Consider the following 22,393-nt stretch of genomic DNA (forward strand, 5'->3'; position numbering starts at 1 on the left):
CAAGAGCTAGGGAATGGAGTTTTGGAATGGGTAATGAAGACATAGGCTGGATTCTCCCGCCCCACCCACCACAAGAACACCACGGGCGAGCCGCGTAGAATGGAGAACGCCATTGACATCGGGCGGGATTCTCAGGTCGCCAGGTGGACATGGCCGGAGAATCCAGCCCAATGTTTTCAGTCTTGTCAATATTTAATTGGAGGAGATTTCCACTCACTGTCAGATAAGCATTCTGATCATTTGAATTTGAATTCAATGGCAGATTTGAAGGGAAGAGACCAGTAAGCAATTTCAGCTAACAGTTGGGGGTGGGGGGGTGGGGGGGGGCTCCTAGAATAGTGAGTACTTTCGGCCAAGGATAGTAGGACCCAATAATGTTTTACGTGGTCCAGTCAGGTCAGATGATGATTGGTCTGCCATCTTTCCTGCAACACTATTCTATTCTGACAGAAATATCTTCATAACTTTTCACTGGCCCAAAAACTGATTCACACCAATAGGGAGCAGGGGCACAGAAGAGACCTTTCCTCCATGTTCTCTACACATTGGGAAAGAATGGTATGGATATTATGGACATGAGGCAGATTGGGAGTATTGAAACCAGGAACTTGGAGGACCTGCTGCACAGAGGGTTTGACCATCTTTCCGTCTTTTTCTCTTCTCAATGAAATTCCTCACTCACACAGTGTGCATGACAATGTGGCCCTGCTTTCACCTCACACGCATTTCTCTCTCACTGCTTACCCCTGTGACTAACCGCTAACCACTGTCTCTCTCTTCCATTTCCACGTCCAGCAAAAATAGCCACAGCTCAGTGAAGAGAAAGCCTTTAGAGCACACCTATTCCTTAACCAGCTCAGAACTGGCACTCTGCATGATGTAGAAGGTCAAGTAGAGGAGTCTGAACCAGGAGATGTACCCAGTACCAGATTGGTGAAATAAGGACATGGGGAAGATGGTGGTCCAGAAAGCGGAGCCTGCAGAATGAGCTTACACCCAAAGTCTGCTGCACAAAGGCTGGGTAATTATTTCTAGGGCTCAGCTTATGGAAGAGGACTGATGGTTGCGTATGACAAACCATGAAATGCTTTCACTGCCTGCAAGCGAACCTGTGCTTGGGAACATTGTTATGGGCCAGGGTTTAGAGAACCCCAAAATGTATCATGGAGTTCATCTGACCCACAACTTTTACTAGATTGTGGTATGGGGAGCACACGGCCCACTCGACAGGTGTGGTACAGCAGAAATGGAAAAATAATTTTTAAAGCAAAACAATGTTTATTCTATGAACTCAAGTTAACCTTTTTAAAACGTACAGTGAACATCTTAGCAACCATCAATTCAAATACAACTCCCAAAGAATACAACACTAAGTAATCTTTAATAACTTCCCAAACAACATCCAGAAGACAAAAGAAACACCTTTTAACAGAAACACATCAGGTTTACATTCACTACTGAAAACATTTATAATTCCAAATTCACCAAATGATCAAGAGATAGTCTTTTCATGGCAGAGAGATCAACAGTACACCTGCTTTGTCTGGCTTCAGCTCCAACACTGAAAACAAAACTAAAACACACCCTGCAGCAAACAGCCTAAAACGAAAGTAAAACGCTGACAGACAGCCCAGCTCCACCCACACTCTGACATCACTGATAAACACCCATTTCTTAAAGGTACATTTCTTAAACACCCATTTCTTAAAGATACTCTTACATGACAACATGGAGGAGCCCAACTGCAACTTGTGTGTACGAGCATAGAGGCAACATAGTCAACCATGAAGCATTTGGTCAGTTCTCTGAACATTACAGCAGGGCCCACAGTGATGGAGGTGCTGATGATTGCTCCAGTAGTTTCAATGGTACCTCAGACTGTTGCGGTCTTAGCTCTACTTTTGCTTTCAAACTTTGGAAAGCATTATCTCAGTTCTAGACTCTGTAGTACTGAAGTGTAGTCCAATGAAAGTGGCATTGAGGCCATGGGAGTGGCAATGTGCTTTCATCTTTCAGATGACAATATGTTTCCCTGATGCACTTTGGTGCCTGATGGCCAGCTGGGCCAGACTGCATCAGTTGCTCTCAAGATGCGGTGGTGTGCAACCGGACCCTCTATGTTCATAGCTCCTCAAGATTGCCAACCACAGCTATCTTAAATGTCCTCACCTTCCATGCTGTTGCCACTATAGAAATACCACTTAGGAGTGTCAGAATAGGATATCAAGCTCGAAGGACAGGCCCCGGGTTTTGCACAAGATTGACTTTTGCAAAGTGTCACTGTAAACCAATTTGAAATGAACCATTACTGACCGGTTTGCCGCTGGACTACATTTCCTTTGCATTGGTTTGGACATTTTTCAGCTGGGTGTAAAGGTTGGTTGTGAAGGTTGAGAGACTATTGGGGCATTGAAAGGCAGGTGAATTCAACAGAACCTGTCATGGGTTAGTTTCTGATACAAAGTTGGCATCGTTGCTGATCCATGCCCTCCTCATTGTTCTTGGATGCCTGGTTTCCTCAGCTTGCTCCACTATATCTTCTTCACAATGTGACTACAAAACAATACTATGGAGAATGAAGCAAAATGAGGACGATTCTGAAGGCCCTCCCAGGTTGTTGCTGAAAGGCCTTTGATTGCAGCATTGCTAAGCCTGTGTGTGCAGGTTCTTTACAGAAGCCAAAGGTCAGGTGTTCATAGAATCTTGCCTCCATGCAACATCTTTTGACCCAATGGGATGAATAGAAGAAAAGGACGATAGTGGGCTGGGGTAGGACAAAGTCACCATGAAAACTACCAGGAAATGCACCACAGACCTTCATTATTTACTGCCTGTAGTTAGATACCAGCTGCACTTCCCATTCATGAATACTCTAAGGTCTTCATGTGGAGCTTGAGAGCACTGTGTATAATAAATTATTCCCTGGACTTTTAGGAAACTACACATTGGAGGAATCCCAGAGCTTGTTCCTCTGGCTTGCTTGCCTCCATGGGGATGCTGACAAAATTGTTCCTCTTGTCAAAGTGTGCATCCATTGCATGCAAAGCAATGCAAATTGACTGGCAATGCAAGTGTTATCTGGATTGGATTGGATTGGATTGTTTATTATCATGTGTACCGAGGTATAGTGAAAAGTATTTTTCTGCGAGCAGCTCAAACAAATCATTTAGTACATGAAAATAAAATAAAATACATAATAGGGCAACACAAGGTACATAATGTAAATACATCGGGCGGGAATCTTTGACCCCCCCGCCTTGTCGGAGAATCCCCGGGGGCGGGCGGCGTGAATCCCGCCCCGCTGCTCCGACGCCGGCTGCCGTATTCTCCGGCGCTGGTTTTTGGGCGGGGGCGGGGATCATGGCACGCTGGTCGGGGGCCATTGGCAGCGCCCCCACCCGGCAATTTTCCAGACCCTGGTGGGCCGAGCGGCCGTCAGTTTCTGGCCAGTCCCACCGGCGTGGATTGGACATGGCCCCACACGGCGGGACCTGGCTGGTAGGCCGGGTGGTGCGGTCCTTGGGGGGGCACGGGGGGATCCGGCCCCGGGGGGGCTCCCACGGCAGCCTGGCCTGCGATCGGAGCCCACTGATCTGTGGGAGGGCCTGTGCCGTGGGGGCTCTCCTTCCTTCTGCGGCGGCCCTTGTAAGTCTCCGCCATGGCGGGCGCGGAGAAGAACCTTCCTGCGCATGCGGGAGAATACGCCGGTCGGTCTGCGCAGGCGCGGAAGCACGCCGGCGGTTCTGCACATGCGTTAACTCGCGCCGGCCCTTCGGCACCGGTTGGCGTGGTGCCAACCCCTCCGGCACTGGCCTAGCCCCTGAAAGTGCGGAGGATTCCGCAACTCCAGTCGGCCCGATGCCGGCGTGGTTCGTGCCGTTTTTTGCGCCAGTGTCGGGCTATGGCGGGGATTCGGGAGAATCCTGCTGATCGACACCGGCATCGGGCAAAGCATACAGGAGTGTAGTATTAATCAGGTCAGTCCATAAGAGGGTCGTTTAGGAGTCTGGGGCGAAATTCTCCGGTATCGGCGCGATGTCCGCCGACTGGCGCCTAAAGCAGCGCAAATCAGTCGGGCATCGCGCCGCCCCAAAGGTGCGGAATGCTCCGCATCTTTGGGGGCCGAGCCCCAACCATAGGGAGCTAGGCCAGCGCCGGACGAATTTCCGCCCCGCCAGCTGGCGGAAAAGGCCTTTGGTGCCACACCAGCTGGCGCGGAAATGACATCTCCGGGTGGCGCATGCGCGGGAGCGTTAGCGGACGCTGATGGCATTCCCGCGCATGCGCAGTGGAGGGAGTCTCTTCCGCCTCCGCCATGGTGGAGACCGTGGCGAAGACTGAAGGGAAAGAGTGCCCCCACGGCACAGGCCCGCCCGCGGATCGGTGGGCCAGGCCACCATGGGGGCACCCCCCGGGGCCAGATCGCCCTGCGCCCCCCCCCCCCCCAGGACCCTGGAGCCCGCCCGCGCCGCCTTGTCCCGCCGGTAAGGTAGGTGGTTTAATCTACGCCGGCGGGACAGGCAATTTAGCGACGGGACTTCGGCCCATCCGGGCCGGAGAATCGCGGGGGGTGGGGGCCCGCCAACCGGCGCGGCCCGATTCCCGCCCCCGCCGAATATCCGGTGCCGGAGAATTCGGCAACCGGCAGGGGCGGGATTCACGACCGGCGATTCTCCGACCCGACGGGGGGTCGGAGAATCTCGCCCAAGGTAACAGTGGGGAAGAAACTGTTTTTGAATCAGTTTGTGCGTGTTCTCAGAATTTCTTCAGATCTCCTGCCTGATGGAAAAATTTGGAAGAGTGAGTAAGTCGGGTGGGTGGGGTCTTTGATTATGCTTCCCTCTTTCCCAAGGCAGAGGGAGGTGTAGATAGAGTCAGTGGATGGGAGACAGGTTTGTGTGATGGACTGGGCTGTGTTCACGACTCTCTGATGTTTCTTGCATTCTTGGGCTGAGTAATTGCCTTACCAGGCTGTGATGCAGCCAGATGGGATGCTTTTTATAGTGTATCTGAAAAAGTTGGTAAGAGTCAGTGTGGACAAGTTGAATTTCCTTAGTTTCCTGAGGAACTAAATGTGCTGTTGTGCTTTCTTGGTGGTAGTGTCGACGTGGGTGGACCAGGACAGATTTTTGGTGATGTGCACACCTAGGAATTTGAAGCTGTCAACCATCTTCACCTCTGCCCTGTTGATTCAGACAGGGGTGTGTACAGTACTTTGCTTCCTGAAGTCAATGACCAGCTCTTTAGTTTTGCTGGCATTGAGGGATAGATTGTTGTCATTACACCACTTCACTAGGCTCTCTATCTCCCTCCTGTATTCTGATTCGTCGTGGTTTGAGAACCGACCCACTATGGTTGTGTCACCAGCAAACTTGTAAATGAAGTTGATGCAGCAGTAAACAACCTTGTTGATTAGAAATTGAGGTCCATATTTCAATAGCCAGAGGTAGAACTTTCCTGAGGGGCTTCAATAGTTGCTGCAAAAGTCGATCTTACTTGTTGAAGTGAAGGCTCTAGACACTCTGTTCCACACTCACTTTGAGGCAGTAGATCTTGTTGAAGGTGAACCGTGTGCTTTAAGGCCTCCTGTGCTTGATCTTGTTTCACACTCTTTTGCCAGCAGTTGCAATTCTTTGCTGTCTTTGCTCGCTGCTGTTCCTTATGTAGCTCTAAAGGTGGACACGGCAAAACATCCATTTAAAAAATAACAAAATGGTTGAAGCTCTTGTACAAACAAAGTGCTAAAGCTGTAAAAGATCACATTGCCCCATCAATATGCAGCTAAAATAACAGATCCAAGCCTACTGACAACCTAAAACAGCCAGAGCATTAACTGTCTGCTGTTGAGGATCCCTCTGTATATCACCAAAATAACCAGTTGGCTGACTGGCACCTAGAATCACTGGGCCAGCCTCGGAACACTCATATCCCACATTCCCTCAATCCAGTATTGTGAAAGGCAAAGGACCTTTATTTACATATTTCAACTGCTCTGTTCAGGAGCTTGTCCAGGATGGTTTAAAGCCACCTGAATCAATATGGTGAATGCCAGACCACAAAAAAATGCTGTATTGGGTGAGGGATATTGCTGACCCAAATTGGTCCCCACTGCACTTATTGGGCCCAATCTAGCCCAATTTCCACCCACTGTCCCAACCCATAGTTCCACATCTGGGGCAGAATTTTCCCATAATTTGTCAGCGTGTCAGGCTCTGACTGAAGACCAGTGTGCATCTCGCCATATGCACAAGTGAGTTTTCAGACCAGATCTGAAGCAACCCTGACAAAAAAATCATGGCAATGCTTTACACTGTCAGTCTGGTGGGGCAGGGCCTGATTGAGCCAGCAAGGCCGGCTCCACAGGAATCGGGCTACTGTCTTTAAAGATTGCCCTGAAGAGAACTGGAGATAAACTCCTTACAGTCCCCGCACCCACCCTCTCACCACAAAGATATCAGGGGCTCTCACCCCACTCCCCATTGCACAATTATTGGGATTTCTCCCCCACCACACAATTGTGCACAATTTCTCCCCCACCGCACAATTATCAGTGTCTCTCCCCCATAACCACCACAGCAGTATTGCCAGCGCTCCTGTCCCATGTCTGCTCCCCCCCTCAATGCCAGCCCCCCAGGTTCCCCTCCCTCACTGCCCACTCTCCCGTCACTGCCAATTCCCCCCTTCAAAGGCTTTCCACCCCCCACACCACACATAATGGGGAAACACCCCCTCCTCCCAAATTGGGCTCCCCAGAGGTCCCATCTCTGGCACTGCCCCCTTGTACAGGTTGGCACTGCTACATCACCGGCGAGGGGCGGTGAAAATCGGGAAGCAAGATCCCGCCTGCGAGAATCTCGTTTCCCGACTCTTCAGGTATTTTGCTCCAGATTCACTTTTCTCACTAATGCAAAACCGCCCCCACTAGACTCAGAAATAAAGGTTATGTCATCCCATTTTGCAATCTACCATGTAACAGTAGCTAAAATATTGATTCCTCATGGGTAACTGTTGTGCTGAGCTCGACTAATTCTCGAAGCTTCCGTGAAAATGTGAGAGCAGGATTCTAATTTGATTGTCACCTTGAAACACTAACTTGATTTCTGGGACGTGTTATGCACTAAATCTATATATACAGAGTTTTGGAACACTCATATCCTCCCTACCCACAATCTACTATGCAAATAATGGTTTCATTTTGGAAGATGATGATGAGGTTCTGATTATTGACATGGTCATGAATAAAGAACAGAATATTTTTAAAAGAATCACTGAGGTGGAATATTTGTTGCTTCCGTTAATGACAATAGCTTGCCACACTAAGCACTTTTCTTCAATTTTGAACACATACTTTTTTGAAAAAGGCTTTGTTGTGTTGGGTGTTCTGATGCACAAATGATCCAACACGGCTGTGGATGGTACAACTCTGTTTTATTGTCCTAACAACGGTAACAACTAACTGCTGGCTTGGGTACGTACTTCACCAGCTAACCTGTGGACCCAGCCCTATCACTATCTTAGTGAGGCACTCAGCACATGGTCTATGTCTGAGTGGCGCGCTGTGAGCTCTGTGCTCTGAGCTATCTCCTGGTAGAATGAGCGGGAACTGTGGTGTTCCCTGTTTTATAGTGCGTGTGCTCTCGCTGGTGATTGGCTGCGATGTTATGTGTGTGCTGGTTGGTCCAACTGCCTGTCCATCAGTGTGTGTGTGATTGCACCATGATATGCTGATGTGGATATCATGACAGGCTTGTCAATATGTTAATATAGCTATCAAATTCTAAAACTTCCCTTAATGTATTCCTCGGGAATTATTTGGCGAGCCCATGTGATTTGATGCTACTGATGTGTTTTTTTTATAGAATGCTGAGATGTCGCCTCAACAGAGGAAGAAGAGTGTATACACACCTCCAACTATGAAAGGTACTGTTCAGGTACTGTTCTGAATTCTGCTTGTGCATGAGTACTGTCCAGTGCAAAAGCCGACTGGAGCCTTTCTGACCTTGCTTACCTCAGCAAATATTTCCATTGTGAACTTGGTTGAACTAATTCTCATCCAAAGAATGCAGTGGATAAATTAAATGATTTGCAATGGATTGATAATAGGTGATTCATCAACCTATTAATTTTACACTGCAGTGAATCAAATTATAATGGTGGCTTTGCCCTCATTATTTTGTCACTTTAACCTGGAATCTAAATTAACCAATTTTGACTGACTTAAGATCCTCACCTTACTTGATACCTTGCTGGAAGCACAACAGAGGTCAAAAGGCCTACAGATAATTTGGTTTCTCCATCTTCAGTGCCGTCTAAACTTAGAATGTAAAGGTTAAATTAGAATGGATATTGAAGGTGCCTTCTGATAAGATCACTTAAATGCATAATAGATTCCTCAATGGCAGTCACATCACCCTGCGCTGAGTATATGTTCACAAGGCTCGCTCATACTGGCCATCACAGGCTTCATTCCACTAATTCCAGCAACATGTTTGCAGCACAGGATTAGGAACTATCCAGAGTAAAGAAAAACATTTTCAAGGGGTGAGGCGGGGGTGGGGAGGAGAACCACATTTGGTAATAAAGCCAAACTTACTGATAACACATTCAGAATGGTCAGTCAGTGGTTTTCTAAACCGATGTTTCTACCAATGCAAAACAAAATTGAAAGATTCGAACACATTCCTCACTTCATAATCACTGCCATTTCAAATTACAATGTTTGTTGCCACAAAGATAATTATCAATAAAGCAAGTACTAAAAGATTATTGCAGACTTTTAATGAAGCTTGCTACATAAGACCATGAGACATAGGAGCAAAATTAGGCCACTCGGCCTATCGAGTCTGCTCCGCCATTCAATCATGGCTGATAATTTTCTCATCCCCATTCTCCTGCCTTCTCCCCATAACCCCTGATCCCCTTATTAATCAAGACTTTTGAAGAAACATAAAATGAGAAAACAGTTGTTTAAATATTTCATAACCAAGTGGGCTGAATTCCACTTAAAAGTGCAATGAGCCAAATTTAAAATTCCTGATACAAGCAGACCTTTACTGAGTTTATTTTCATTAATGACTTTAATATCAGTGAAAGTAATATCATTGTTAAATTCCTACACGTATATACTTCAGATATGCTATTTGACCAGAGTTTAATGATGTTATAGACTGGCTTTGTCTAAATGGGTTAGTTTGTTAGAAGTCTGACATTATTTACTTTGATATAATTTCTTAATATACAATTATTAATCTGAACTACACTGAGCCTTAAATCCCACAGGTCAAGGGCCCGGATTTCCCACTTCCAACAGTGGTGAATGCTGAGACATTGGGCATTGTTGTGTACGGGGCCTTTCGGAAATCCTGAACCGCGCAAAGCATGGTAATTGCCTGGGAAGTTTAAACTTCCGACGGACAAATTTGTGCTGGCTGGGCTCCTCCAAAAATGTCTTCAACACTCGAATGTTGGAAACTTGGGCCTGTTGCATGATACTTAATCAGATACAGCAGAAATTACCCCACCAGCCTCCTAAAATACCTCCACACAGCCTATCATACCTCGAAAGCCATGCACCCCGCCCCCAAATACCCACCCTCCGACCTTAACATGCACTTCATACCCATTCCCCACATATCTGCAAGTACCTTCACACTCCTGACCTAACTACTCGCCCCTCCCGACTAGTCACCCCAATGGCCTTTCCGTGGATGGCTGAACAGACTGATTGCTGCTGCAGCCAAGACAGGGAGACCTGGCTGCAAGGAAGGATAAAGGCTGGGCTCTATATTCGCAGTCATCAGAAATATCTGCAGCATTGCCACTGACCAGGAGATTTAGGCCAGTCTTCTCCATTAGAAGCTGCTGGTAAGTCACAGTGTGGTTATGGAGGTACCATTTTAGCCATAGGCATGATTATTAAAATAATAATTAATGGCATACATTGCAAATAAATGTACTTCACATGTATATATTTACTTACCGTGCAGTAACCAGGAAGTAAATTAGAAACTTAGAAAATTCAAAAAAGGTTACACATTTTGTTATTCAGCTTACCGTTTTACCAACAAATACACAAAAGGTCAAATATGCAGATTGTTAGCAGCATATGATTATTGAGATCACATACCAATGGCTGTCTTTACTCATTCATATGGCGGGAGCGGCACAGTGGCTAGCACTGCTGCCTCACATCACCAGGGACCCAGGTGCGATTACGACTACTGGGCCGAAGTAGGGTGCTCTTCTGGAAGGTCGGTACAGACATGATGGGCCGAATGACCTCCTTCTGCACTTTAGAGACTCTATGAGTTACTAATCAGGAATATAATTATCCTCATCTGGATTCCCTAATATATGGCTAGTGCCTACTGCATTGGACTACACTGGTAACTTACCTGTTACATTGTTGCCCAATAATACCCTTGTTTTTCAATTATTTTTATATCCCAAGTAGAACGCATGATATAAAAGTCAATGCCTATTAATTTCAGCAGGAATTCTCTTGTTAATCCATAGTTTCAGTGGAATAGTTGTGGAAATCCCGGATAAATGTGTAAAGGATGTTTAGTTTTTTAAAAAGAGTTTTTCAAGCTCTTTCTGTAGACGTTGTAGCAGAAGAGTGGGACAACCTGTACTGAAATTCACCCCCCTCTCCCCCCATAGTTGAAAGTTGCCTAATCCCAAACCATTACCACGGCTGCATAACCTATGACCTGGATCTCCCCATGTTGGTGGTCTGCTGGTGGAGAATTGTTTGCTTCCGGACAACAGTTGAAGCTGACACAATGTGGGTAATTTTAACTTTTGGAGACAGTGCAACTAGAACGATACAGAATAGACCACCCATTAAACATCTCTTATGATTTTAGTTTCCATTAACATCAATAAGGAAGAATATGGCGACAGCTGTACAATGAAACAATGGATCAGATGTTATATTTGTACTCCTGCCAAAATTTAAAATGACCCCCAATGCCCTAGGATTCAGTAGTCCTCATGAGATGACTTCATTGCAGTAATGTAAGCCGACTTGCGACGCTAATAAGGATTATTATTATTATATGTTGAAACCACTCTGGTGTTCCAACTGACAGTTAGCAAAATCATCACATTAGTGAAATAATGTCCAATCATTTGAGTTGAATTGAAACGTTTCCATGAATGTAGGACGAGGAAGAGTCCAGCATTTCTTCCCCCAATGCTGCCAAATGCACTCAATAATGAACTATTTTTCAATAAACGGTATGATATACATTCACACAGTGCAAATAAATCTACTATATTTACGGACCATTCTAAAAAGTATACATAACCAAACTAACCAATGTATTTAACATTCTAATCTGAAATAGACATGTATTTTCTTTGTCTTACTGATGAAATAATATTGAAACATTAAATATGGCTGCAAGACAAATCTTTCAATTCTGTATGAAACAGCTGTAAGATATTGTAACAATGTTTAGACTTTGTTTGCCTTTGCAAATGTCCAGGGCAGTGGTGCAGACACATGGGTCATCCTAACGGCCCAGTTTTTATACAACTATATCAAAAGTCTTAAATTGTTTCCAGATTCACTATTCAGTCTGGGACAGGTAATCCTGGGATCATTCATCATTAATTGCTGCAGAGTTCCACAAGGTGGGGCGGGACAGGAAGAATCACCCTGGGCTCCTGCACCTGGATATTATTTGTTGAGAAGTTTGCACACAGAAATCAGGTGAAAAGACTGGAGTCATCTGTGGTGACTCCACAGCTAGTGTCTGTCAATATTCAGATATCAAGGCAATGGTCACATGTGCAAAGTATTGTTAAATTGAAGAAAGAAGAGGGCACCTAGTGCATGAATCAGTACAAGAGATAGGAGGGAAATACATACCTTAAAAAGACAAGGGCTGGATTTTATGGGACACATTAGTCCCTGTAGCTTTTCCCTAATACCTCCCCCAGCTAAAGAGTCAGGGGAAAGCACAACCGGCAGAAGAACAGCTATCCCACTGCCATTGGCTTGAAGACAGGATTTCCACTCTTCAGGAACAGGAAATCGCACCTTAGAGAGCTTCCAGCTAATCAGGTCCCAGCAGTTCCACTGCTGGTGCTGCACTCATGGCTTGAGAAGGCATTCAGAATCAGATGGCAGCATGGTAGCATAGTGGTTAGCACAATTGCTTCACAGCTCCAGGGTCCCAGGTTCAAATCCTGGCTTGGGTCACTGTCTGTGCGGAGTCTGCATGTTCTCCCTGTGTATGCGTGGGTTTCCTCCGGGTGCTCTGGTTTCCTCCCAAAGTCCAAAGATGTGCAGGTTAGGTGGATTGGCCATTCTAAATTGCCCTTAGTGCCCAAAATTGCTCAGTGTTGGGTGGGGTTACTGGGTTATGGGGATAGGGTGGAGGTGTGGGCTTGGGTAGGGTGCTCTTTCTAAGAGCTGGTGCAGACTCGATGGGCCGAATGGCCTCCTTCTGCAACGTAAATTCTATGATTCTATGAGATCACAACTTAGGAAGTATTTAAGGGCCTTGCTGGTGGGTCCCAGCAAGGAGAATGGGGGACCATTGTTTGAGAGGTTATGGTGGGGAGAGGGACCCAGATGTTGCAGGGATACCTGCTGGGTTGACTGCTTGGCAGGGGCCTGTCGTGCCATTGGTTAAATCCTGGTGACGGAGGGGTTAGGCACTTAAGTGGATCATAATTGACCCACTGGTGAGCAGACCACCCGACAGCAACCCTGCTACTTGTAAAATTGAGGTGGCGGCAGGGGCAGATAGGTAGGTGATTGGCAGACCATCGGTTGGATTTTACATGACCCCCCGCTTTCAAACCCACCGGTGGGGCTGTATAAAACCCAACTCAGTGATAGATAGATTTGTGTGATTTCCTAATGTTTTCAAATATTCTTGACATGTGTAACCTTTGAAAATATTTCTGAATAATAGTTAAAGGGATCAGATTTCTGTGATAGTTACTCTTGTAACTGATTTATATTTTTTATTTTTTTACAGTATTTTCTTAATAGTTTCCATTAGATGGCTTGCCGTATTATGATATTAAAGCAGATTTCTATGTTCCTGCTTGCTTTTAGCTCTAAAATATTCTTATAATAAGAGTAATGGGAAAGATAGCTTTCAGTGTAATGAGAGACTTTGCGTTCTGTATGTGCAAATGTAATCCAATTTACAATGGGATTAATGAAGCAGCGAATGTTTCTAAAGGAGAAAATTGAGGCATATAGTGAGAAGGTGGCTATGTGGAGATGAGATCAAAGAGAAAGACTTGCAGGGCCTAATTAACATTTCTTGTTTCTGAAATGTATGTCCTTATATTTATAAGCCATTACTGCAAAAAGATATCAGTCCAGAAGTAGCGTTAACATTATTCCGAAATTGCAGGTTAAGCAGCCGTGTGGAGTCTCAACTGAACTGTCACATGGTGACAATATTCATTTAGTTGAACTTAGCAGTTGACTCATATAAAGATTTTTTTTACTAATGCAATATTAGGAAATATTGAGAAAATGAGATGCCCATTGTGCGTTAAAACAACATTTCACTGATATATGTCATTAAAACTGAACAATGCCGTTTGACTAACCTTGCAAATAAGAAAACGCATGAATCAGCAAAGTTCAGGAAGCAGTTGATTTGCAGATAGCCATGCATTTTTGGGCACTTAACCACTCATGTAATCAACGAAGCAACCATAAATAGTGTTTCCCTTTCCACCTTGTGCACTTTTAGATCACCTAATGGAATCAAATAGATTTGTTTTGCATTCTCAAAATGAAAAACAAACAGAAAGGTCTAGTTCAGCTCTGAGTGTAGAAACCCCAACGTTAAGATATTTGATATAACAAAACATTTGCATTGATATAATACCTATGGAGCAATTCAACAGCATCCCTGGGCTCCCAGGTCTCCCAGGCCATTGAAAACCTCAGGATGGTCAGGTGTTGATAGGGTGGCAACCTGGCACTCCCGCTGGCACCTTGGCACTGCCAGCCTGCCACCTTGGCACTGTCACCGTGCCACTCTGGAAGGTACCATGTTGTTTGTGCCAGGGTCATGCCCGGGTGTGCCTTGCCCACAAGAGTTGGGGTGAGGGCAGCTCGAGGACCTGTAAGAAGTAAGCTGGATGAAATGGGGGGATCTGGTGGTTGGGGTGGGGTGACAGAGGGGGTCCGAAAGATCGGGGCTGCCTTTAAAAATGGCGCCCCAATCCACGAATAGTTTTGCTGCACTAGTGAGCTGAGCTCATCAGTGCAGGAAATGACTAAAGTGCGGTCTTGATGGGGATTTCCTCACCGAGACCAAAACAAAACCCGGCAAAGTCCTGGAAACACTCCGTTGAACATCACCGAAACCGGACATAGATTTTTAATGGTTGAATCGTGCTCCATATTTCAAATAAACAAAGATATCCCATTATAGCCCACAGGTAACTGACTTATTGTGCTTACATTTGTTCCTTCCATCTTTGAATATTGGGGGCTGGATGTTTGCTCATTGTTGATGAAATAGAACATCAAGATTTTTATTTCACATTTCTTGATGGCGTATGGGTGGTACTGATAAAGCTACATTTTTATTGTTGATTCCTGCATGCCTTAGCATTGACCCAACAATAATTGTAAAATGCATGGGGCGAAATGGTGGCACAGTGGTTAGCACTGTTGCCTACAGTGCTAGTGACCCGGGTTCAATTCCGGCCTTGGCTGACTGTGTGCAGTTTGCTCATTCTCCTCGTGTCTGTTTCCTCCGGGTGCTCCGGTTTCCTGCCACAGTCCAAAGATGTGCTGGTTAGTTGCATTGTCTATGCTAAATTGCCCCTGCGGTCCAAAGATGTGTAGATTAGGTGGATTGGCCATGATCAATGCGCAAGGTTACGGGGTTAGGGTGGGGGAGTGGGCCTAGGTAGAGTGCTCTTTTGGAGGGTTGCTGCAGACTCGATGGGCCGAATGGTCTCCTTCTGCACTTAGGGATTTTACGGATATGAATTCTAATAATTAAGGAATGCAGTGTATGTTCATGCCATAATGATGTGTGATGTTGCTCTTGTTCTTTCTGTTGGTAAAGATAATGGAATGGGAGGTACTGTTAAAGTGATCTTGGCCAATTACTGCAGCACATCCTGCTTATATTGTATTCTGTTGTTACAAAGGAGAAGATACATATTTGATCCTGGGACTGAGTTGATGATCAAGAAAATTGATTTATTTTGAACTTGAATCTTGTAGAAACTTTGAGAGGTCCAGTGGGGACCTACTTATCACTTCTGGCTTGGTCTTGTAGCCACATTGTTGATATCAGTTGTCAAAGGTGACCTTTGAAATGTTGCTGATGGGGGACGCAATGATAGTTGTGCCTTTAAAGGTCAGGAGAATTTAGACCTTTTCTTGCTGGAGATAATCATCCCCTGATATGGTGCAAATGGTGATTGTCACTTTTCTTCTCTCGGCTGGATGTCATTCTCTGCGTATTTGTGAATTAAGATGAACATTGTGGAATTATCGAGATCAACAAAGAACAAAGAACAAAGAAATGTACAGCACAGGAACAGCACAAAGAAATGTACAGCCTTCGGCCCTCCAAGCCCGTGCCGAACATGCTGCCCGACTAAACTACAATCTTCTACACTTCCTGGGTCCGTATCCCTCTATTCCCATCCTATTCATGTATTTGTCAAGATGCCCCTTAAATGTCACTATCGTCCCTGCTTCCACCACCTCCTCCGGTAGCGAGTTCCAGGCACCCACTACCCTCTGTGTAAAAAACTTGTCTCGTACATCTACTCTAAACCTTGCCCCTCTCAGCTTAAACCTATGCCCACTAGTAATTGACCCCTCTACCCTGGGGAAAAGCCTCTGACTATCCACTCTGTCTATGCCCCTCAATCTCCGTCGTTCCGGTGAGAACAAACCGAGTTTATTCAACCGCTAATGCCCTCCATACCAGGCAATATTCTGGTAAATCTCTTCTGCACCCTCTCTAAAGCCTCCACATCCTTCTGGTAGTGTGGCGACCAGAATTGAACACTATACTCCAAGTGTGGCCTAACTAAGGTTCTATACAGCTGCAACATGACTTGCCAATTCTTATACTCAATGCCCCGGCCAATGAAGGCAAGCATGCCGTATGCCTTCTTGACTACCTTCTCCACCTGTGTTGCCCCTTTCAGTGACCTGTGGACCTGTACACCTAGATCTCTCTGACTTTCAATACTCTTGAGGGTTCTACCATTCACTATAGATTGCCTACCTGCATTAGACCTTACAAAATGCATTACCTAACATTTGTCCGGATTAAACTCCATCTGCCATCTCTCCGCCCAAGTCTCCAAACAATCTAAATCCTGCTGTATCCTCTGACAGTCCTCATCGTTATCCGCAATTCCACTAACCTTTGTGTCGTCTGCAAACTTACTAATCAGACCAGTTACATTTTCCTCCAAATCATTTATATATACTACAAACAGCAAAGGTCCCAGCACTGATCCCTGCGGAACACCACTGGTCACAGCCCTCCAATTAGAAAAGCATCCTTCCATTGCTACTCTCTGCCTTCTATGACCTAACCAGTTCTGTATCCACCTTGCCAGCTCACCTGATCCCGTGTGACTTCACCTTTTGTAGTAGGCTACCATGAGGGACCTTGTCAAAGGCCTTACTGAAGTCCATATAGACACCATCCACTGCCCTACCTCCATCAATCATCTTTGTGACCTCCTCGAAAAACTCTATCAAGTTAGTGAGACATGACCTCCCCTTCACAAAGCCATGCTGCCTCTCACTAATACGTCCATTTGCTTCCAAATGGGATTAGATCCTGTCTCGAAGAATTCTCTCCAGTAATTTCCCTACCAATGAAGTAAGGCTCACCGGCCTGTAGTTCCCTGGATTATCCTTGCTACCCTTCTTAAACAGAGGAACAACATTGGCTGTTCTGCAGTCCTCCGGGACATCACCTGAAGACAGTGAGGATCCAAAGATTTCTGTCAAGGCCTCAGCAATTTCCTCTCCAGCCTCCTTCAGTATTCTGGGGTAGATCCCATCCGGCCCTGGGGACTTATCTACTGTAATATTTTTTAAGACGCCCAACACCTCATCTTTTTGGATCTCAATGTGACCCAGGCTATCTACACACCCTTCTCCAGACTCAACATCTACCAATTCCTTCTCTTTGGTGAATACTGATGCAAAGTATTCATTTAGTACCTCGCCCATTTCCTCTGGCTCCACACATAGATTCCCTTGCCTATCCTTCAGTGGGCCAACCCTTTCCCTGGCTACCCTCTTGCTTTTTATGTGTGTAAAAAGCCTTGGGATTTTCCTGAACCAAGGCTTTCGTTCATCATTCCTGACATCATGATGAATGAAATAACACTGATGATGCAGCTGAAGATTAGTCGAATAACTTTTTTCAATCATTCATGGACTATGGGTATACCTGGCAAAGTTGGTACTTATTTCCTTTCCCTAATTGCCCTTGAGACAATGGTGATGAGCCGTTTCTTGAACCACTGCAATCCATGTGATAAATGTACTCCCTCAGTGCTGTTAGATATGGAGATTCAGGGTTTTGACCCAATGACAATGAATGAATGGTGATATGTATAAATTCAGCATGATGTGTGACTTTGAGGTGGTGGTGTTCCCTGGCACCTGCTGTCCTTGTTCTTCTATGTGGTCAAAGCCTAGGTTTAGGAGGTTTTGTTGAAGGACCTTTGGTAAGTTGTTGTCGTGCAACTTGTAGATGATAGAGATACACACAACTTGCATGGTGTGCCAGTAGTAGAAGGAACAAATATTTAGGATTGGTTGCCAATCAAGAGGGCTGCTATGTTCTGGGTGATGTTGAAACTCTTGACTGCTTTGGAGCTGCATCCATTCAGACAAGTGAAGAATATTCTATCATACTCCTGAATTGTGCCTTGTAGATGGTGAAAAGGCTTTGGAGATTCAGGACGAGAGTCACTCACCACAAAATTCCCAGCCTCTGACTTCTCTAATAACCAAAATATTTCAATGGTTAATCCAATTAAGAATTTGGTCAATGGTGACCCCTGGGATGTTGACAGTGGAGAATTTGGTGATGGTAATGCCATTTTCTTGAGGAACTCCGATAATGATATCCTGCATCTGCAAAGATTAGCCCTCAAGGACCGCAACCATCTGTTATTATTAGCAAATCCAGATTTATGCAAATTATTGGATACATAAATTTAAACTTCACACCATTTTGCCATAGAATTCATAGCACAGATTTAAGCAAATATAAAGAAATCTATTCAACTTTAAAATGACGATTATCATGAAGGCAAACATGGTCACAGTTCTGTGCATATTGATAGCAATGAGATAAATTTCATTTGTTATCGTTGGTGGTTATTGGTTAAGATTGAATTATTGACTAAAGCAGAAACACATTCTGCTATTCTTCAATAGTGCTTTTTAATGTCTACCTGAAATACAGAGTAGGCAGATAGTGCCTCAGTTTAATGTTCTATTTGAAGGGCAGGATTCCCAATAAATCAGCACTCCCATTGTACTGCTTAAATTACAATTTATGACTTCCTCCAAACCCAAGGTGATAGAGCTATCAGTTGAGGCTGCGTGACACACACCTATTTTTAAAAGCATGTTAATACAATATATCTTGTGTAGAGAATGTACTAAAGTGGAATTGATAAACTAGCCTTGCCAAAAGTATTAGTTTAGTCCCATGGCATATGAGTAACATTAAACAGATTATAAAATTTTCTTAAATAGCATTGCTAATGGTGTTGTAGTAAATAACTTCTTTGGACCAAATCACAAATTTTACATTCTTTTCTACCATGTCTTTCTATAGCAAAGACAGGTGACTCACCAGGGGAAGGCAGTAGTAGCCAGGCTCATGGCACCGTGGCTGGCTCTGCCGCACAGAAGGGCGGGAAAAAAACTGGCAGGGCTATAGTCATAGGGGATTCAATCGTAAGGGGAGTAGACAGGCATTTCTGTGGTCGCAAATGAGACTCCCAAATAGTATGTTGCCTCCTGGGTGCACGGGTCAGTGATGTCTCAGATCGGCTGCAGGATATACTGAAGGGGGAGGGTGAACAGCCAGTTGTCGTGGTGCATATAGGCACCAACGATATAGGTAAAAAATGGGATGAGGCCCTACAATTAGAATTTAGGGAGTTAGGAGATAAGTTAAAAAGTAGGACCTCAAAGGTAGTAATCTCAGGATTGCTACCAGTGCCACGCGACAATCAGAGTAGAAATTCAAGAATAGTCAGAATGAATACGTGGCTTGAGAGATGGTGCAGGGGGGAGGGGTTCAGATTTTTGGGCCATTGGAACCGGTTCTGGGGGCGGTGGGACCATTACAAATCGTATGGTCTACACCTGGGCAGGACTAGAACCAATGTCTTAGGGGGTGCTTTTGCTAACACTGTTGGGGAGGTTTTAAACTAATGTGGCAGGGGGATGGGAACCAGATTAGGAAGTTAGAGGTCAGTAAAGAGGCAGCAACTAGAGCCAGTAATGTACTAGAGAATAAACTCATTGTGACTAAGGGGAAGAGTAGACAGGGTAGAGATGATGAATGCAAAGGGACAGGTGGTCTGAGGTGCATTTGTTTTAATGAGAGAAGTGTAGCAGGTAAGGCAGATGAACTTAGGGCTTGGATTAGTACCTGGTAAAATGATGTTATTGGTATTACTGAGACTTGATTGAGAGAAGGGCAAGATTGGCAACTAAATATCCCAGGGTATAGATGCTTCAGGAGGGATAGAGAGGGAGGTAAAAGGGGTGGAGGACTTGCATTACTGGTCAGAGATGACAGCACAGCTGTGATTAAGAGGGCACTATGGAGGATTCGAGCACTGAGGAAATATGGGTAGAGCTAAGAAATAGGAAGGGTGCAGTAACATTGTTGGGTCTTTACTACAGGCATTCCAAAAGCAAGCGTGAAGTAGAGGTACAAATATGTAGACAGATTATAGAAAAATGTAGGAGCAATAGGGTGGTCGTGATGGGAGATTTTAACTTCCCCAACATTGAATGGGATTCATGTAGTGTTGGAGGCGTAGATGGAGCAGAATTTATAAAGAGCATCCAGGGGAGTTTTTTTGAGCAGTATGTAAATAGTCCATCTCGGGAAGGGGCCTTACTGGACCTGGTATTGGGGATTGATCGCGGCCAGGTGGTTGAAGTTTCAGTCGGTGATTACTTTGGGAATAGCGATCACATTTCCGTAAGTTTTAGAATACTCATGGACAAAGACGAGAGTGGTCCTAAAGGAAGAGTGCTAAATTGGGGAAAGGCCAAGTATAACAAAATTCAGCAGGAGCTAGGGAATGTGGATTGGGAGCAGCAGTTAAAGGGTAAATCGACATTTGAAATGTGGGAGTCTTTTAAGGAAAGGTTGATTAGAGTGCAGACATGTCCCTGTGAAAATGAGGGATAGAAATGGCAAGATTAGGGAACCATGGATGACGGGTGGAATTGTGAGACTAGCTAAGATGAAAAAGGAAGCATACATAAGATCTAGGCAACTTAAAACTGACGAAGCTGTGGAGGAATATCTGGAAAGTAGGACAAATCTCAAACGCGCAATAAAGAGGTCTAAAAGGCGTCATGAAATATCTTTGGCTGACAGGGTTAAGGAAAATCCCAAAGCCTTTTATTCGTTTATAAGGAGCAAGAGGGTAACTAGTACTTTGCATCAGTATTCATCAAGGAGAGGGACATGACAGATGTTGAGGTTAGGGATGGATGTTTAAATACTCTCGGTCAAGGCATAAGGAAGGGGGAAGTTTTGGGTATTCTAAAAGGTATTAAGGTGGACAAGTCCCCAGGTCCGGATGGGATCTATCCCAGGTTACTGAGAGAAGCGAGGGACGAAATAGCTGGGGCCTTAACAGATATCTTTGCAGCATCCTTGAGCATGGGTGAAGTCCCGGAGGACTGGAGAATTGCTAATGTTGTCCCTTTGTTTAAGAAAGGTAGCAGGGATAATCCAGGGAATTATAGACCTGTGAGCTTGCAGGCAAACTGTTGGAGAAGATACTGAGGAATAGGATCTATTCACATTTGGAAGAAAATAGACTTATCAGTGATAGGCAGCATGGTTTTGTGCAGGGAAGGCCATGTCTTACAAACCTAATAAAATTATTTGAGGAAGTGACAAAGTTAATTGATGAGGGAAGGGCTGTAGATGTCATAGACATGAACTTCAGTAAGGCATTTGATAAAGTTTCCCATGGCAGGTTGATGGAAAAAGTGAAGTCGCATGGGGTTCAGGGTGTACTAGCTAGATGGATAAAGCGTTTGATAAGGTTCCCCACGGTAGGCTATTGCAAAAAATACGGAGGCTGGGGATTGAGGGTGATTTAGAGATGTGGATCAGAAATTGGCTAGCTGAAAGAAGACAGAGGGTGGTGGTTGATGGGAAATGTTCAGAATGGAGTACAGTCACAAGTGGAGTACCACAAGGATCTGTTCTGGGGCCGTTGCTGTTTGTCATTTTTATCAATGACCGAGAGGAAGGCACAGAAGGGTGGGTGAGTAAATTTGCAGACGATACTAAAGTCGGTGGTGTTGTCGATAGTGTGGAAGGATGTAGCAGATTACAGAGGGATATAGATAAGCTGCAGAGCTGGGCCGAGAGGTGGCAAATGGAGTTTAATGTAGAGAAGTGTGAGGTGATTCACTTTGGAAGGAATAACAGGAATGCGGAATATTTGGCTAATGGTAAAGTTCTTGAAAGTGTGGATGAGCAGAGGGATCTAGGTGTCCATGTACATAGATCCCTGAAAGTTGCCACCCAGGTTGATAGGGTTGTGAAGAAGGCCTATGGAGTGTTGGCCTTTATTGGTAGAGGGATGGAGTTCCGGAGCCGGGAGGTCATGTTGCAGCTGTACAGAACTCTGGTACGGCCGCATTTGGAGTATTGCGTACAGTTCTGGTCACCGCATTATAGGAAGGACGTGGAGGCTTTGGAGCGGGTGCAGAGGAGATTTACCAGGATGTTGCCTGGTATGGAGGGAAAATCTTACGAGGAAAGGCTGATGGACTTGAGGTTGTTTTCGTTGGAGAGAAGAAGGTTAAGAGGAGACTTAATAGAGGCATACAAAATGATCAGGGGGTTGGATAGGGTGGACAGTGAGAGCCTTCTCCCGCGGATGGATATGGCTGGCACGAGGGGACATAACTTTAAACTGAGGGGTAATAGATATAGGACAGAGGTCAGAGGTAGGTTCTTTACGCAAAGAGTAGTGAGGCCGTGGAATGCCCTACCTGCTACAGTAGTGAACTCGCCAACATTGAGGGCATTTAAAAGTTTATTGGATAAACATATGGATGATAATGGCATAGTGTAGGTTGGATGGCTTTTGTTTCGGTGCAACATCGTGGGCC

At 45.1% G+C, this 22,393-nt stretch overlaps 1 protein-coding gene across 3 annotated transcripts in view; it reads left to right on the plus strand.

Moving 5' to 3' along the window:
* ppp1r1c (protein phosphatase 1, regulatory (inhibitor) subunit 1C) overlaps positions 1-22,393 on the plus strand; it is a 190,397-nt gene that overhangs the window by 79,475 nt on the left and 88,529 nt on the right. For all 3 annotated transcript variants that reach the window (XM_072477623.1, XM_072477612.1, XM_072477617.1), the window contains exon 4: positions 7,860-7,920. In XM_072477623.1, the coding sequence (XP_072333724.1) occupies positions 7,860-7,920 (61 nt within the window). The remainder of the gene's footprint in view (positions 1-7,859; positions 7,921-22,393) is intronic.

The sequence above is a fragment of the Scyliorhinus torazame genome, chromosome 2 (assembly GCF_047496885.1).
Source record: "Scyliorhinus torazame isolate Kashiwa2021f chromosome 2, sScyTor2.1, whole genome shotgun sequence".
NCBI lineage: Eukaryota > Metazoa > Chordata > Chondrichthyes > Carcharhiniformes > Scyliorhinidae > Scyliorhinus > Scyliorhinus torazame.